Source organism: Pseudorasbora parva, chromosome 20 (assembly GCF_024679245.1).
Source record: "Pseudorasbora parva isolate DD20220531a chromosome 20, ASM2467924v1, whole genome shotgun sequence".
In the NCBI taxonomy this organism is placed as follows: domain Eukaryota; kingdom Metazoa; phylum Chordata; class Actinopteri; order Cypriniformes; family Gobionidae; genus Pseudorasbora; species Pseudorasbora parva.
Window position 1 is genome coordinate 33,980,284 of NC_090191.1, and position 18,108 is coordinate 33,998,391.

Below are 18,108 nucleotides of genomic sequence, written 5' to 3' on the forward strand. Positions count from 1 at the left end.
AGGCGGACCGCCCTCGGACACATTTCTAACCGGCATGCATCTCGCGCTGATCACCGGTGATCGATTCTGCGCAGATTTTGCTCATCTCAAACAAGCCTAATCAAAGCTGACGTAATGACGCAATTGGTCACGAGCCACAAGACAGTCAATAGGCTTGTTTGAGATGCGCCTTGCCTCGCCTGAAATAAAGGCGAGACTAGGCGGCTGCAGTGAGGGGAGGAGTGAAAAAAGTTCAGGCAAGCCGGACAGTTCTCTCCTCTCGTAGTGGATCAGACACCTGCGAGATCAGTTGTGGATATCGCGGGATTCACACTCGTGCGCTCTGTTGCTGATAAACTGGATGTCATTTAAGTTCTGTTGCTTTTATATGAAAATAAATATTATGAACAAGACACCCAAAGTTTTTTATATTTATTTCCATTCGAAAGACCTGTTTTTCAAGCATTTTTACTTTAATTACATACATGTTTTTATATATTTTTATTAATATGACAACAATCACATAACCAACAGAGAGATCGAACTCTCTGAGAGTTTGAGAATATCCACACATAATTTATACACATAAAAACATGATATCAGAGTTTTAAAATCAAATATTTAAAAAAAAGAACCATACATCATGGTTGTTTAAACCAATGAGCATTAAGCTGTGTCGTCAGCAAGTCGTTTCCCATCATGCTTTTGCTCCGCGCAGTCGGTGGAGAGCAACTGCGCTCGACTGCAGAATCCCAAGGGGGTAATCTAGCGCTCGGAAAGCGTTCCACCCCTAGGGGCGCCATTGCTAACCAAGCCATCACCTGCTGTTAGCATCCCATTGACTCCCATTTATTTTTGAGTCACTTTGACAGTGAATAACTTTACATCTGAGACGTTTAAAGACTCCATTTGTCCATTGTTTATTTCTAAAGAAACACGACAATGTATAAAAGGCTCCATTACCTTGTATCTTACACTATCGCCCCGCAGATGCTGTTTGTGTAAAAATAGGCTAACGATTGCGTCATAACCAACGCGACCCTGTCGCACAGTGGAGAAATTACCGTATAGACCTGAGGAGACGCTCGCAGGCAATCTTTTACTGTCTATGAGACAGTCGGGGGGACGTGGAGACATGTCCTGGAGACTAGTCTGATAAAGTCAAGGGGGAAGAATGGGGAGAAGCCCATAGTGAGCCAAAAGCAATGGGAGAAAATATTTAAACAACGTGATTCAGATTTCGCTTTCCACATCTACTAGAAGACCTACAGCTGTCAGACAGGAGGCTCACGTCACATCTACGTCGTCAAGCTCAGTCTGAGCCTGCGCAGTTCGCTCAGCCATCAGGAAGTGAGTGCCCCTAGGTTGACTTCATTCTTTCGCCGTTGACGTCAATGGGAACCCTCCGTCCATTTCTTTTACTGTCTATGGCAGAATCCGACACATCCGCCTCGCCATCGCGAGAGATTTTTGACATACGTCAGCATGACGTCAGAGCAAGGCGGACCGCCCTCGGACACATTTCTAACCGGCATGCATCTCGCGCTGATCATCGGTGATCGGTTCTGCGCAGATTTTGCTCATTTCAAACAAGCTTAGTGCTGTCAAAGCTGACATGACGTTTCTTCCGGTGGCAATATTTGAAATGTATTATTAATCTTTGGCGGATGGACTCAACGTTACTGATCGCTTTTGGGGATTTTCTTCACACAAATCAATCGTTTGGCCTCGGAACACTTGGGATATTTGTACTTTCTGAATAAATTATGCATGCAGTCGCAGAAGCACAATCATTCAATCAAGCACAATCACATACTCCAGGGTTTCTACTGATACAAAGCCATATGCTAATCGCTGAAGTAACCCTTTAATGTCATAAATGTTCAAACTTTGGATTTATTATTTATTTTTGTTTTGCAAATTATAATGATACAGCTAAACAATTAAATAATGAATGAGTTGAAACTATACGCTTTCATTTGTCGTTGCATCATACATCCTATGGATTGCTGTGAATTATTATTACTCTTTATTGTCTATTTAGGATATTTTAGTTTAAATAACATGGGTTATCTTAATATGTGATTAATGACAATTTATTATAATATTACACCACCAAATATGTATTTATTTTCTTATAATTATTATCGTTGTCATTGCAGGCTGGTTTAGCCCATATTCACCAAAAAAGTGTTTTGTGTTGTCTACTTAAAATAGACATAAAACAGGACAAAAACGTAGTTGATGACTAAACATAATAATTTCATGACTCCAGACATTACTTTGTGAAGACTGGCATAATACAGTGACATAATAGTTTTTTTTTTTGGCGGTTCTAGTTTAATGGTCTCATGACCTGCAACAAGAACATATTTTAGTATTCAGACATATTGTTTGTTGATGCAGAAGAGATGATGAAGGACATCTCACCGGGATACTATGATGATGTCATCACTGTTGGACTGAAACCAGATCGGGAGACAGGTGTCGCTCTGTTATTCTGGAATAGGATATGAAATAGTTTTCAGTGTATAAAAATTATTTCTGTATGTTAAAGTTTTGATTGTGATCAATGTGTGTGTTTTTTAATGAATTTGTGAATTTGTAGAAGACTCACCTGAGAGCTATGATGACGTCATCCCCAGTGGACAGATCTCTGATATCAAAAAAGGTGTTTTTTAATTGATTAAAATATATTCCTTTAAATAAGCACCATTACTAATAATAGTTTATATTACTGTCAGAAAATGTTTTTTTTGTTGCTTATATTTAACTTTTTGTCCTTATATTTGCACGTGTAGTTAACACACCAGAGAATTATGATGATGTCATCATTAACGGACAGAGCTCGCAAATAGGTGGGTTAAACAGACCTTCAAATGCGGCCTAGTTGTAAGGATGCAGCCTCTGAATTGGGAAGTGTTTTATATACTGATGGGAAATGTTTTTATGTCATTCTTGATCAGAGGGAGTTCAGGAGGAGTATGATGATGTGATGAGTGTGAGTGAAGATGTCAGAGACCTGTTAGGTAAGTTATTAAGTTATTGTTAGTATGTTTTACAGATTCATAGACTCCATTTAAAATATTAATCTGATTACAACATGAATTAATATTTTGTTATTATTAGCAGATTATGACGATGTGCAGGAGGAGTCAAAAAGAGAAGGGGAGCGATTCGGCTCAATGACCACACCGGCTCCAGAAATCTGAACACTTAGTTCAGTTTGAGTGAAATTGCGATTGATAAATCATCTCAGCTTTTTATGTTTGTTTTGTTTTTTTTGTTAAATGTATGCCTCTGTGAGATTGTGTGGTATTGTTTTTTATGGCCTTGCCAATAGCAGCAAAATAAACAATAATGTTTTTTCTGGAAAATTACCAAATTAATAAAAATGTGATGTAACAGCTTCACCATCATGGCAGCATGTACTTTAATTGTTACGAGTGGATAATGCTGAAAGAAGGGTTTGCATTTATTTTAAATACTATAACTTTTTATATACTATAACTTTTACTGTAACTGTACTTGTACTTTTACTTTAACTGTAACTTTTAAATTATCTACAGTATACAAAATATTATTTTATGAGGTCAGTGTTTGTTTTTGTGCTTTTTTTTAAACAGTTTTTTACAGACGCTGACACATTTCTCAATACTTAGGTCACTTTAGCAAAACTCTTCACACAGTGAGCACAACAGAAGTCTATGTGGGCCAAACTGAGGATCAGTTATCATTGCTTTGGGACAAAATGCATTCAATGACTGTGAGGCTTCCTCTTCACTCCCTCCGGATCACCAGGGGGAGCTCTCACCAGAATATTGACTGTTGCTATTCGGACTACAACTCCCATAGACTCATTTCTCTCACACACACACACACACCCATCAGGGACCAGAGCACATGAGGATCAGGTGAGCAATTAGTGAAATGAGGCCTAGACCAGGGCCCGTATTTATCAAGCTTCATAAGCTGGGCATTCACTGTGCGATTTTCGTCCTATTTTTAGCCGAATTCTGACTTGTGCAAGTCTTTTTTTGTGTCGCTAACTCCTGTGTAGTAGTCCAGTAGGTGGCAATATAATTATATCGTAAAGATATGAACCGCCATTAACCAGAAGAAGAAGAAGTAAGTGTTACCCAAGGGGGTAATCTAGCACTCGGAAAGCGTTCCACCCATAGGGGCGGCCATTGCTAACCAAGCCATCACCTGCTGTTAGCATCCCATTGACTCCCATTCATTTTTGAGTCACTTTGACAGTGAATAACTTTACATCTGAGGCGTTTAAAGACTCCATTTGTCCATTGTTTATTTCTAAAGAAACACGACAATGCATAAAAGGCTCCATTGCCTGGTATCTTACACTATCGCCCCGCAGAAGCTGTTTTTGTAAAAATAGGCTAAAGATTGCGTCATAACCAACGTGACTCTATCGCACAGTTGAGAAATTGCCCTATAGACCTGAGGAGACGCTCAGAAGCAATCTTTTACTGTCTATGAGGCAGTCGGGGGACGTGGATGCATAAAGTCTGATAAAGTCAAGGGAGAAGAATGGGGAGAAGCCCATGGTGAGCCAAAAGAAACGGGAGAAAATATTTAAACAACGTGATTAAGATTTTACTTTCCACAACTTTATAGAAGACCTACAGCTGTCAGACAGGTTGCTTACGTCACATCTACGTCGTCAAGCTCAGTCTGAGCCTGCCCAGTTCGCTCAGCCATCTGGAAGTGAGTGCTTTTAATTGACCTCACTTTCTGCCGTTGAAGTCAATGCGATAGCTCTGTCCATTTCTTTTACTGTCAATGGATAGGATAGCGCTTCAACCAACCAGAGCAACGAAGGTGAAACAGAGCTTGTTGATAGATTAAACATTCGCCGTATCCGGTCGGCAAAACCCCGAACACATCTTCCCTTTTTAAGAATGACTTCAGTGCCGTTCTTTTCTCAGAGAAAAGCTTAACTCCAGGTCTTCCAGAGTCGCGGTCAAAGCTGATTGGAAAGACCACCGTTCGCCAGTTTCTGTGTTTACTAGAAGCACGCAATCGTAACTCAGCCATCGTCATTATGGCCCCGCCCACCGACTCTATACACTATGTGATTGGCCTGGCAAGAGTTGGGCGATTACAGCTCAGAAGGGTATTGAGAGTTGCTAGACGACACTCGCGGGCAGATTAGATTTGCTGCCACTAGGGTGCGTCTAGACTTCTAGGCTAGATACATAGCCTACTGTTTTAATTTACTTTCTTAGAGCATGACCATCCAGTGAATAATAGTTTCTGTTCCTCTCAATTCTGATTTCATTTTAACTCGGGGGCCGATTTAGTACAAGATTAACATGGCAATCCCCCTCTTCACATTCGACACGGTGCCATCGAGTGTTAAAACGCGAAAGGCGAAGCTTGAATTTATGGGTATGTCCCTCTTTGGCTAATGTACTTTCAAGATGGAGGGGCAACATGGCGACCGGCATTTGAACCCCTCACCTGTATATATTTTCAATGGCAGATTATAAACTTACGAGAATAATTTATAACTTGAAATAAGTAAATATACATTAATGAGCACATATATTTTTGAAAGAACTAAGTGTTTTTAGTTAAGAATAAAAAAAAGAGTTACACAGTGTAGCTTTAAAACATAATTTTCAACAAACTCAAATGTGATACAACAATTTTTTAAAATCTTATATTCACTCCTTATCTGCCAAAACAACAGTGCATCGTGATCATTTTTACGCTGGGACTACCATGATTTTGTTCTCTGTGGTTATCTCTGCACCTACATAATCAAAGAGATTTTTCACCTAAAATTGGGCAGGGTTCTTCTAAGGCTGCACTCTGCAGCATGCACTCATTTTCTTTGTGGTCCCTGTCCACATTGGGTTATCCTCATCCAGGAACTCCCTGGGTTCAATTTTACTAATGTCCCATATTAGTCACCACATGGTTCAACCATCATGAATCATTACCCCCTGATATCTCTTCTTATAAATACATTTTTTGTCTCTTACCAGTCTGAATCTGTGCCACTGTAGTTCTTTTTTTGCCCAGTGGTGTTTTCTGACACTGGTGGTTGGTCCCCATTGGCTCTCAAGTAGGGCTGGAACTGCTCAGTCCAGGATGATCAGTCAAGGTCCAAGAGACACATCCAAGGAATCCCACTTCTGACACCAAAATGTTGTGGCAAATAAAATGATATTTGCACAAGACCTGAAAAGTGAAGCCAAAGCATCTTTGCCCCCAGGTGGTTGATCACAGTATAGGTCATAAACCTGACCCTCTTTGTGTAGTGTAATGGGATGTTATACAAACGAAACAATCAAATTAAACTTAAAGGGTTACTTCAGCGATTAGCATATGGCTTTGTATCAGTAGAAACCCTGGAGTATACTAAAATGATTGTGCATTTTATTTCTGGAAAAATTCCTTCCATGACGCCAATATCGTCAATTTGCGCGGAGGAATTGTTGGCCAGAGGCTAAAGACTACAGTCAGCAGAGGGAGCCATTTCCGCATGTTTTTAACTCGCTTGTGGAGGATGGGAGATCACAGCACTCAGCTGCAGCCTCAGGCATTCATGTTTAAAAGGTGCAGCCAGCAGACCAAAGTAAGTCTTTCAACTTCTCAAACTAATTCCTATGAAAGTTAAGCTTTCAAAGGCATGAACTGAAAACAAAGCAGACTGAACATGCGCTGTGAATCTATGCCGCGAGTGCCGTCGTGTTTACCTCAGCTCTCATAACGATCTCATTCATGACTGTCAATATGACTCCTGCAGCGTTTTGGGCTGTGAGACTCCCTCAGCGGCTAAATCACATATTGAACAGACACGGTCCGTTTTTAATTGTAGGGTCTGTTCTCTAACTGAACTGATTTTATGAAAATGAACGCGGTCACGGTGGGAAAGTGATCAGTGATTCAGTAATTGGGAAAATGTATTTTCAGTAAATGGCTTTGGGAATGGCCTTGTAGGGCAGCGGCATTCTGGGAATTGTTGTCTTTCATTCCCATGAGACAAAAATACATGTTCTGTCTTTTCTCAGTCTAGAAAGCACCGAATAAAAAAATAATTTCACATTTCTACTACATTAATGATCTAGTTTAAATACAGATTCATCTTCCCAGCGCTGAAGTACTCCTTTAAATATATATATTTTTTCAAATATGTGGTTTCTGTCATTTTAGGTAGTTTTTTATCACACTGTTGTAAGTTCAAATATTCTTATTTTTAATAAGTTTGGTTTTAGTTAGTTATTTGATGCTATAAAAACAGGAGTGTTGCCATGATTGACAAAGTAGTCACCGAGGCACTAATGGACTTTTTTTCTGGATTTTCCAGAGGAGATTGAAGCTTTAACCGTAAGTTCTACTTTTCTATAACTGTTTATTTCACACCAAACATAATGCGTTGTTCTGCAGTAAACTGTGCTGCAGGAGTGTGGGGTCTTGATATCGCAGCTCTACTTCTTGCCAAAAATGTCGTTGGGACATTGGTGGTTTCACTTTTCTCAGTCCATCTTTTTTTAAGGTCTATGGCTATGCTCTAGACCAGGGGTGACGAACTCCGCTCCTGGAGAGCTGCCTTATCAGACAATTACTTGTAAGGCAGTGTTTTGTGCATGAAGGCACCTCATGAAACTAATTTCGGACAGACTTAAGGTAGTGTAACAGTTTAATGATCTACAGCAAAATAGAGCGAGCGTTGGTGAGAACTTAACAAATATTTAATTACTACATGAGTCATTTTTTGCTAGGAAGGACATCAGAAGAGGAAAATATTGGTAAAACGCAGACACAATTTTCGGACATCATCTTTTTTCCCTAGATCGACTGTCACTGAATGGAAAGCACAGAATTGTGGGATATCAAAGGCAACGAAGGATACATGTATGCTGCCTTCAAAAATTTATCAGATGAAGGTCTCAGTAGACAGGAAGTAAAGCAAACATTAGATTCGGACGTTGCTTGATGCCTTCCTGCCTTCAAATGTGTCCTCCGAAGGCAGCATTTTCCAGGTTTCGGACACAGCCCTAGTAATCCTTCAGACCTTGATTAGCTCAGGTGTGTTTGATCAGGGTTGAAGCAAAACTATGCAGGACTAGGCTCTTCAAGGCCGGAGTTCGCCACCCCTGCTCGAGACAAAACGATGACATTTTCAACCACATGTGGAACATTCTTAGATTTGTTTATTACCGGTATATTCTATCCTTTAGTGGAGGCTCTCATGTCACGTACCAACACCCTTTTACCGTTATGTAATGAGTATTCAAAATATAATAGAAATTCCATTACATGGCCTATTGTTTTATATCAATAAAAACAAAACAAACAGTACTGTTTTTTTGTTTGTTTTCTTGTTGTACAAATTACTAAATAAACCAAACATACAGTATATTGCCAAAAGTTTTGGGACACCTGCCTTAACAATTACATGAACTTTAATGACATCCAATTCTTGATCAAAAGGTTTTAATATGGAGTTGGCCCATTCTTTGCATCCAACACTTTACAATTTGCATTGCACTTGGTGATAAAAGGCTTGGATGCAGCTGCTCAGTCATGGAAACCCATTTCATGAAGCTCTAGACGCACTGTTCTCGAGCTAATCTGAAGGCCACACAAAGTTTGGAGGTCTGTAGCTGTTGACAGTGCAGAAAGTTGGAGACTTCTGTGCACTGTGCGCCTCATTAGGCCCTGACCCCACTTTGTGATTATATGTGAGTTCCTGTTTTTCCAGATTGCTTCCACTTTGTTATAATACCACTAACAGTTGACTGTGGAATATTTAGGAATGAGGACATTTCACAAATGGACACGGGGCAACCAGTGCCGCCGCTCCCACCACGCGCATCACGTATGGCACCAAGTGCTGATAAAGTAATGATGTGTAGGGCAGCAAGTGCTGATAAAGTAATGATGTGTAGGGCACCAAGTGCTGATAAAGTAATGATGTGTAGGGCATCAAGTGCTGATAAAGTAATGATGTGTAGGGCACTAAGTGCTGATAAAGTAATGATGTGTAGGGCACTAAGTGGCTATGGGGCGGCAGTGGCTCAGTGGTTCATGTAGGTTGGCTACAAACCGGAAGGTTGGTGGTCCGATCCCTGGTTCCACCTGACCAAGTGTCGAGGTGTCCATGAGCAAGACACCTCGACACTGGTGTCCCAGCTGACAGTGAGGTGTCCTAGCTGCTCCCGACGAGCTGGATGGCGCCTTACATGGCTGACATCGCCGTCGGTATATGAATGGGTGAATGTGAGGCGATATGTAAAGCGCTTTGGATGGCCATATGTCTGTTAAAAGCGCTATATAAATTCGGTCCATTTACCATTTACCATTAGTGCTGATAAAGTAGTGATGCATAGGACATCAAGACGGCCAGCGGCGGTACTGGGGGTAACGGTACCATGCTTGAATTGACTGAGCTCCTGAAAGTTTTTTAACCGATGTTTGAAGAAGCATCTGCATGCCTAGGTGCTTGATTTTATACATTTTATATAAGTTTATGTAATTCAGTAATTTGATTTTGTGTACATTCAGATGTGTTTTTAATAATTAATATAGTACATTAAAATATATAATTAATATATATATTTAATATTTTAAATATTAATATAACCAAATTTGTTTCAGTTATATATAATGTACACTATTATATATTCAATCTAAATAATTATAATAAAACTAAGTTTAAATGTTAATGCAATTAAAATATATTTATTATTTATTTTATTGTCATCTCACATGTATCTGCATTTAATTAATTAGCATCAAACAAACAGTATAATGTTTGAATATTCTCTTATTAAATAAAGACATTTAAAAAATGATTTTATAACAACAATAATAATAATAATAATTAATAAATCATATATAATAAATAATAATAACTAATAACAACAAGGTTTTATAGAGTGAGAGGATGCTTGAGGAATGGAGGAGAAGTGTTTTGGTGTCAATTATTAAGAACAAGGGAGATGTGCAGAGTTGTGGAAACTACAGTTATGAAGCTGATGAGCCATAAAATGATCTGTGGGAAAGAATAGTGGAAGAAAGGCTAAGGGGAGAAGTGGACATTTGTGAGCAGCAGTATGGTTTCATGCCAAGAAAGAGCACTACAGATGCATTATTTGCTTTGAGAATGTTAATAGAGAAGTACAGAGAGGGTCAGAAAGGGCTGCATTGTGTCTTTGTAGATTTAGAGAAAGCATAGAGTGCCAAGAGAGGAGTTGTGGTATTGTATGAGGAGGTCTGGAGTGGCAGAGACGTATGTTAGAGTGGTCCAGGATATGAATGAGAGCAGTAGGACAGTGGTAAGGTGTGCCTTAGGTGAGACAGAGGACTTCACGGTGAAGGTGGGACTGCATCAAGAATCGGCTTGAATGAGAGAGAACCAAGTGGAACAGTGAGGTTACAGGGAGAAGAGGTAAAGAAGGTGCAGGATTTAAAGTACTTAGGGTCAACAGTCCAGAGCAATGGGGAGTGTGGAAAAGAGCTGAAGAATCGTGTGCCGACAGGCTGGAATGGGTGGAGAAAAGTGTCAGGTCTGTTGTGTGATAAAAGAGTAGCAGCAAGAATGAAAGGAAAGGTGTACAGGACAGGAGTGAGACCAGCGATGTTGTATGGTTTGGAGACAGTTGCACTGAGGAAAAGACAGGAGGAAGAGCTAGAGGTAGCAGAGCTGAAGATGTTGAGGTTATCTTTGGGAGTGAAGAGGATGGATAGGATCAGGAATGAGTACATCAGAGGGACAGCACATGTCAGATGTTTTGGAGACAAAGTTAGAGAGGCCAGGTTGAGATGGTTTGGACACGTTCAGGGGAGGGAGAGTGAATATATCGGTAAAAGGATGCTGAGGTTAGAGCTGCCAGGCAGGAGGTCAAGAGGAACACCAAAGAGGAGTTTTATGGATGTAGTGAAGGAGGACATGAAGGTAGTCGTTCTGAGAGAAGAGGATACAGAGGATAGGATTAGATGGGGGCAGATGATTCGCTGTGGCGACCCCTGAAGGGAACAGCCAAAAGAAGAAGAAGAAGAAGAAGAAGAAGAAGAAGAAATAGGTGGGGATGTGCACTAAGTAGGTTATGTAACTCGCAATTAAACAAAAGAAGAATAGGAAGTAGAATGGCACGCTTCTTAGCGTTTGTTTCCATGGTCATTGATTCATCGCTCTTTTGAGAATGTCTTGGGTATTAACTGGGAACATATTTTGAGTTATCTGAACTTACTCTGGGACTCGTTTTTGGAACCAGCATACCTTAAGTAAGCCAGGTTTGGGTTAATCAACCGAGAGTTCAGGATGACGGTAAGTTAACCTTGCTTTCTGGAATACACCCTCATCAATGCTGATGTGCTTTTAATAAATATGGTGAAAATCAAAATTGTTTCTTCTGATTTGTCATTGGAGCTCTTTGGTGATATCTGCCCTTCTAATAATGTAAAAGTGACTTTGATTGGCTTATTTGCTGGTTATGTTTCTGTCTCTGTGTCTCTTTAGGGTGCAGAAAGAACCTCTCAACCATAGATCAGTGAAGATGGAGAGCTAACACACATCTTTTGGTTTTCTGTGATCAGACTCATCACAGCTGGTACGTACACACTCAAGATCATTTTCTCTAAGCTATTGAATGTTCATTTTTGTTTTGTTTTAATTGCATGTTTGATTTCAATCTGTAATTGTCTAATGTGTTTTCTTTCTTCACTGTCTGTGTTCTCTCCTCATTTACATTGAATATCTCTGATTATGTTGTCTGCAGGAGACGTAAGGCTGGTGGGTGGTAATAATTCCTGTGCTGGTATCGGTGGAGGTTTATTATAGAGGTCAGTGGGATACCGTGTGTGATGATCATTGGGGTTTATCAAACACTGCAGTGGTGTGCAGAGAGCTTGACTGTAGCAATACTTAAATATAATGTGTGTTGCTCACTTTGGACCTGGATCAGGACAAATCTGGATGGATAATATGTTCTGTAATGGATCAGAGTCCACAATATTTAATTTTAGTAGCAATTATAAACATGACTGTAAGCAGAGTGAAGATGTTTGAGTGTTTCGGTAGGTTCATTTTCTGTCTAGATTTCATTGTCAAATGTACCATTATTTACTATATTAAAAAAATATGTATGCAAGTAGATTTTAAAAATCACATAAGAAAAAAAAAACAAAACCATGCACACACACAAAAACAAATGTGGTTGCTGTGTATGGGCAATCAAAGGTACTTTCATGAGGAAATCATAAAGCAGCCCAGACTACACAAAAACGCATTAGGATGTGGCCAAACCGTGTAGCTACTTATCTTAAGATGTTGGGTTTCTGAAAGGGTGCTTCACTGCTGAACAAATGCTACCCCAGGTTTTTGAAGGTTAAGCATGCAAGCTCATTGGATACTGATAGAGCAGAGCAGGAATGAATGTGCCCTAAAGATCAGGTAGTTATGGACCTATTAGCCTGCAATCTAGATTTTCATGAAATAACTATTTCTGAGAAGTAAAAAGTAGACTGAAAGTAGGATTTTTTTTAGTTTAAAAGAAGTATAGCCTACTAATAGAACCCTTGGAATAAAATATTTTTCGTAAGGGAGATCCAGAGACTGTCGTGTCTTATGCTGCCTGATTACAACCGCGATCACGCTTTCGGCCTTTTGATAATTCCCATTTCTTATGTCGTGATTACGAGTTCATCGCATTCAAATGTGGAAATGGGAGGGCGTTCATGTGCAGTTTTTTTTTTACCTAGAAAACTCGTATTTACGATAATTCCGATAGCACGTGAAGGCAGCATAAGAGCTCACTGTGTTCAAATTTTGACTTGAGAGGGCATTCGTCCTATTATTTAACTACAATAATTCGATAGAACGTTAATGCAGCATTATTCAGTATGATGAACTGAGTCTGACAGGCAGGTTTGTCTGTCACAGTCACAGCTCTCTCTCGGTGACTGAGGCCGTTTATGAGGAGATTCATCAGACACAATAACTCAGAGGGGTGAGACATGAGCCATGAATCTTATTTAATATGATTAATTAATAAGAGAGTCTGTCAGACACTTGATGTCATCTATTATTAGTCATGTATAACCACCATAACACTTTCCTAACCAGGCGCAACGGCATAAAACCACAGAATTCCTGTAGAAACCACAGAGCTGCAGGTGCATGTGTGTGTGTGTGTGTGTGTGTGTGCTAGTAAGTGTCTCTTCCTGTGTGTATTTTACTTGTAGAAACGATAATTATGAGAACCTGCTGAAAGTATAACTTTGACTAGTGTTTACATCATTCTGACAGTTTTTTTGGAATATAGTATAGCAGCAAACAAAGCGTAAAATGCTGTAAAATGGGCTCAACATTGAATAAAATAAACTTGTAGCTACAAACAAAGTAGCTGTAAACAAATTTGTTTTTACATTTCTGACTAAAAAAGTGAGAAGCTCCCTCATGAACAAGTCTTATTTCTGCTTGCCTTTACAGTAATTGTTTTGCTGTCATCTGCTGGATGAATTACGCACTGCAAACACACATTTACAACTACAAATGTCTAATATAATCCTATATATCTCTAACAGGTTTATAGGTCTTGGTTAAAACATCATAACAGGGTAGTAAAATCCACTTAATATTGTGCACTTGTCTAAAAGAAAATCACATTAAAATGTTCGGTTTAATATGATTTAAATAGCAAGGATCAAGTATTTTTTGTGTGTGGAATAGAGCTACAGTAAGTCATCCGTCTTGTATGTTGTGTGTGCAAATCAATCTCCTTTAAGTTTAGTGTGACTTTCTCTCCACGCTGACATATGACTGACACGAGTCTGTCCTCAGTGAAGTGTCTCTTCACGCTGGAGGAGGAGTCCCGCTCATCAGCGCAGATGTTCTCTTGATATATATGGTGAAAATCATAAATGCCTCCTCTGATTTGTCAGTGATTGTGTTTGATGATTTCCTCTGTTGTGTCTAATAAGGTAACAGTGAGTGTCATTGGCAGCTGTGAGAGTCTCTCTCTCTTTAGGGGACTGACAGGAGCCAGTTTCTTCAGTGGGTTTCAGGGAGCCGAGGAGAACTTTGGTGCTGAATGTATTAGTCTTTATATATACAAAGGCGATGGAGAGCTGTCTGACACTTATTTTACTGTTTTCAGCGATTATACTTATTACAGCTGGTAAGTATACTCAGTGTCAGATAATTTTTTAATTGATAAAGCTATATTGGATATATTATTTGAAATATTTTGCAGTAATTTCGGGATGGTTATTGTATTGTTGTATACTCATTTTATGATGTTTCTCTCATGGACAGATCATGTGAATGTGAGGCTGGTGAATGGTGACAGTCGCTGTGCTGGTCGAGTGGAGGTTCTTCATGATGGTCAGTGGGGAACCGTGTGTCATTATTACTGGGATATGACTGATGCTGAAGTAGTGTGTAAAGAGATCGGATGTGGAGGAGCTTTACAAGCACCAGAATATTCTTACTTCGGACCAGGATCAGGAAAAATCTGGATGGATGAAGTGCGATGTAAAGGATCAGAGTCTACACTGAAGGACTGTAGCTCATTAGGATGGGGTAAACATGACAGCTGTGATCATCATAAATATGATGCTGGAGTCGTCTGCTCAAGTATGCATTTTAATATTTTTTTTGCATCACCTAACCTTTCTTTTGTTTACACAACATTTGCAATATAAAACAATTTGATACATTTTCTTTTCAAAGCTATTCGTAAACAATTAATTTATGACTAATTTTTCAATTGTAATTTAATTGATAAAAACAAATTGTTTGTTCGTAACACTCACAGTAAGATTAAAGTGGTTTTATGTGTTATGCAAATAATCAGAAACCATAAACTATGGACGATTTACAAGACTCGCTGATGGACCTCACCTGTGCTCTGGGAGGTTAGAAGTTCTTCATGGGAACGTCTGGATGTCAGTGTGTGCTGCTGCCTTTGACCAGCAGGATGCAGAGGTTGTGTGTAGAGAGCTGGACTGTGGAGCTCCTGTACAGGTGCTGGGAGAAGCTGCTTTTGGCAAAGGAGACGCTCAGATGTGGACACAAGAGATTCAGTGCAGAGGAAATGAGTCTCACATTCGACGCTGTCCATCATCAACCTCACAAAATATAAACTGCACCCATGACAATGATGTGAGACTGATATGTTCTGGTAAAATGTTCATCCTCTCTATAGACAAATACAATTGTTCAACACTAAAATGTAAATTTTTGATAAGTTTTAAAATATTTACAAATTCAGTAAGTTCTGTGTTCTTTGCCCAGGTTACACTGACCTCAAACTGGTCAATGGTCCTGACATCTGTTCTGGTCGAGTTGAGCGTCAGTACTCCAGTAAATGGGGCACAGTGTGTGATGCATGCTGGGATATGAGAGCTGCCAGTGTCCTCTGTAGACAGCTGGATTGTGGGATTGCTGTGTCTGTTGTGGGATCAGACTGGTTTGGAGAGGGAAGTGGTGAAATCTGGGCTGATGTGTTTGATTGTGACGGGAATGAAACAAAACTCTCAGAATGTTCCATCTCTTCATGGAGTCGAGCTGAATGTTCTCATAGACGAGATGTTGGAGTCATCTGCTCTAGTGAGGGGATTTTATTTTAAAAATGTCAAATACACAAATTACTTGCAGTATCTTATTCAAAAGACACATCTTTCACTCAGATTCCTCTCTGGCTGTTCATGATGGTCTGGTGCGGTTGTCTGGAGAGAGACAGTGTGAGGGGGAGGTGGAAGTTTCCATCCATCAGGTCTGGAGGAGAGTTCTGCTGGACTCCTGGAGTCTCACTGAATCCTCTGTGGTCTGCAGACAGCTGGGCTGTGGCTCTGTGCTGAACTTCTCCGGCTCCTCTTCATCCAGTCCTGAACTCAGTCATGAGTGTGTGACGGGCTTCCAGTGCTCTGGGAGTGAAGCTCATCTGGGGAACTGCAGCTCTCCACAAACTCTCAACTGCAGCTCCACACAACAGCTGTCAATCTCCTGCCTTGGTGAGAAGAGCAACATCTGGACAGATTCTTCAGTTGTTAGTGATCAATAATGTGTTTTTCTCTCTCTGAATATCAGGTCACGGGTCCATCAGGCTGGTGGGTTCTGGGGGAGACTGTGCAGGGAGGCTGGAGGTTTTTCACAGCGGCTCATGGGGGACAGTGTGTGATGACTCCTGGGATATTAAAGATGCCCATGTGGTGTGCAGACAGCTGCAGTGTGGAGTGGCCCTCAGTAACCAGCAGGTACCAGCCTGGTTTGGTCCTGGTTCTGGACCCATATGGCTGGATGAGGTGGAGTGTGAGGGGAATGAGACGTCCCTGTGGAACTGCTCTTCTCCAGGCTGGGGAAAACATGACTGTCAACACAAGGAGGATGTAGGAGTCGTGTGCTCAGGTAAACAGTAAACAATATTTAAATTTATAACTTGACAATATTTTAAACATTTAAATTAACCTATGTATGCGATTGATAAAATCCAGTGTATTATACCTTTTAAACATACATGTCAATAAAAAATTACAAGGACATATTCAGAATCATACAGTTATACAGTATAGTATGATTCCTGACCCAATTATCAGATGTAACTTATGTGAGAGTTAGTATTGATTCTGATCCTTCTCTATCTAGAGTTTAAAGAGATCAGGTTAACTGAGGGCTGTGAAGGGAATCTGGAGGTTTTCTACAATGGATCCTGGGGTAATGTGTATATAAACCAGATGGACAGAGACACAGCGAGTCTGATCTGTCAGGAGCTGAACTGTGGAAGATCTGGCAGTGAACCCAGTATTTCAGACGGACTGAAGTCTCATAATTGGCTTGATTATTTAAAATGTCGACGTCATGATTCCAATCTATGGCAGTGTCCATCTAAACCTTGGGGACACCATCTCTGTGATAATGAAGTGGCCACGATCACCTGCTCAGGTAAGATGATATTTATCTGATTTAAGATAGCTTGAAGTGGTCATGTTTGTTTAAATGTGATTTTTCTTTTTCTGTTGATAACTCTTCTATTGAGTGCTGAATGAAACTTTAAAATGTTTTAATCTCAGAGGAGCAGACTCATGAATCTCCTCAGAGTTATCTGACATGCTCTACCTCACCATCTCCTCACCAGAGACAGTGTTCCAGTAAGTTCATTATAATTATCTATTAAAATCAATGCAAACAATAAATCCACATGTCACATTTATCATACATTTAAATAGCATTGTAATTGTATTATTCAGTGATGGTTGATGTGTGTGATTTAGAGCATGTTCCTCTCAGACTGAGTGGAGGGGCGGGCCGGTGCTCTGGGAGGCTGGAGGTGTATCATAACGCTGTGTGGGGCTCAGTCTGTGATGATCTGTGGGACATCAGCGATGCTCAGGTGGTCTGCAGGCAGCTGGGTTGTGGAGCAGCACTGAGGGCTGTTGGGAATTCAGCCTTTGGTGCTGGTGAAGGTGTTGTGTGGCTGAACAGAGTCGAGTGCAGAGGGAATGAGATTCACCTGTGGGACTGTCCTCGCTCCCTGAAGAACCACACTGACTGCTCCCACAAAGAGCACGCTGGACTCACCTGTGCAGGTCACAGCAACACACTGAGGAATGTTAAATAAATAATTTACTTTGATTTGATCTTTAATTTTATTGTGTCCTTTTTAACAGATTTACCAGATGTGTCAGTGTCCACTACTCCTGCCACAACAACATCAGCTTCTCCTCCAGTTTCTCAGACAGTGCGCTCCAGCTCAACATCAGTCACTCCTCCACAAACTCCTCCAGCGTCTCTCTCCGTGCCTGTGATTGTACTGGGAGTTGTGCTCTTACTGCTCTTAGTGCCACTGCTTATACTGATTCAGCAGAACAGAGTGATGAGGAGAGGTAGGAGAGATCCAGAGACTGTCATATTGTGTCTTATTCAGTGTGTGATCAGTCATGTGTTGTGAACTGACAGCAGGTTTGTCTGTCTACACTCACAGCTCTCTCTAAGAGGAGACACAGTATGAAGACTGAGGCCGTTTATGAGGAGCTTCATCACAGACAAAATCATTTCACTCACACAGGTCAGAAATGTGGACAGCATCATAGAGCCTGATTTGTAGAGATCAGCAGGGTTATCGTTTCATGCAGAGAAAATTGTATGTATAT

The 18,108-nt window shown here is 40.3% G+C and overlaps 1 protein-coding gene and 1 pseudogene across 1 annotated transcript in view; both read left to right on the forward strand.

Annotated features, from left to right (window-relative positions):
• Nucleotides 1–18,055, forward strand: part of LOC137049921 (antigen WC1.1-like) — a 42,101-nt gene extending 24,046 nt beyond the window's left edge. The window contains 17 exon segments of the mRNA XM_067428667.1: nucleotides 2,386–2,463; nucleotides 2,588–2,650; nucleotides 2,781–2,837; nucleotides 2,946–3,008; nucleotides 11,736–11,776; nucleotides 11,778–11,871; nucleotides 11,874–12,027; nucleotides 13,171–13,185; nucleotides 14,289–14,593; nucleotides 14,814–15,140; nucleotides 15,254–15,568; nucleotides 15,649–16,011; nucleotides 16,049–16,366; nucleotides 16,604–16,900; nucleotides 17,230–17,544; nucleotides 17,626–17,841; nucleotides 17,940–18,055. Of these exon segments, the coding sequence (XP_067284768.1) occupies nucleotides 2,386–2,463; nucleotides 2,588–2,650; nucleotides 2,781–2,837; nucleotides 2,946–3,008; nucleotides 11,736–11,776; nucleotides 11,778–11,871; nucleotides 11,874–12,027; nucleotides 13,171–13,185; nucleotides 14,289–14,593; nucleotides 14,814–15,140; nucleotides 15,254–15,568; nucleotides 15,649–16,011; nucleotides 16,049–16,366; nucleotides 16,604–16,900; nucleotides 17,230–17,544; nucleotides 17,626–17,841; nucleotides 17,940–18,055 (3,137 nt within the window).
• Nucleotides 1–18,108, forward strand: part of LOC137049117 (scavenger receptor cysteine-rich type 1 protein M160-like) — a 107,022-nt pseudogene that overhangs the window by 66,574 nt on the left and 22,340 nt on the right.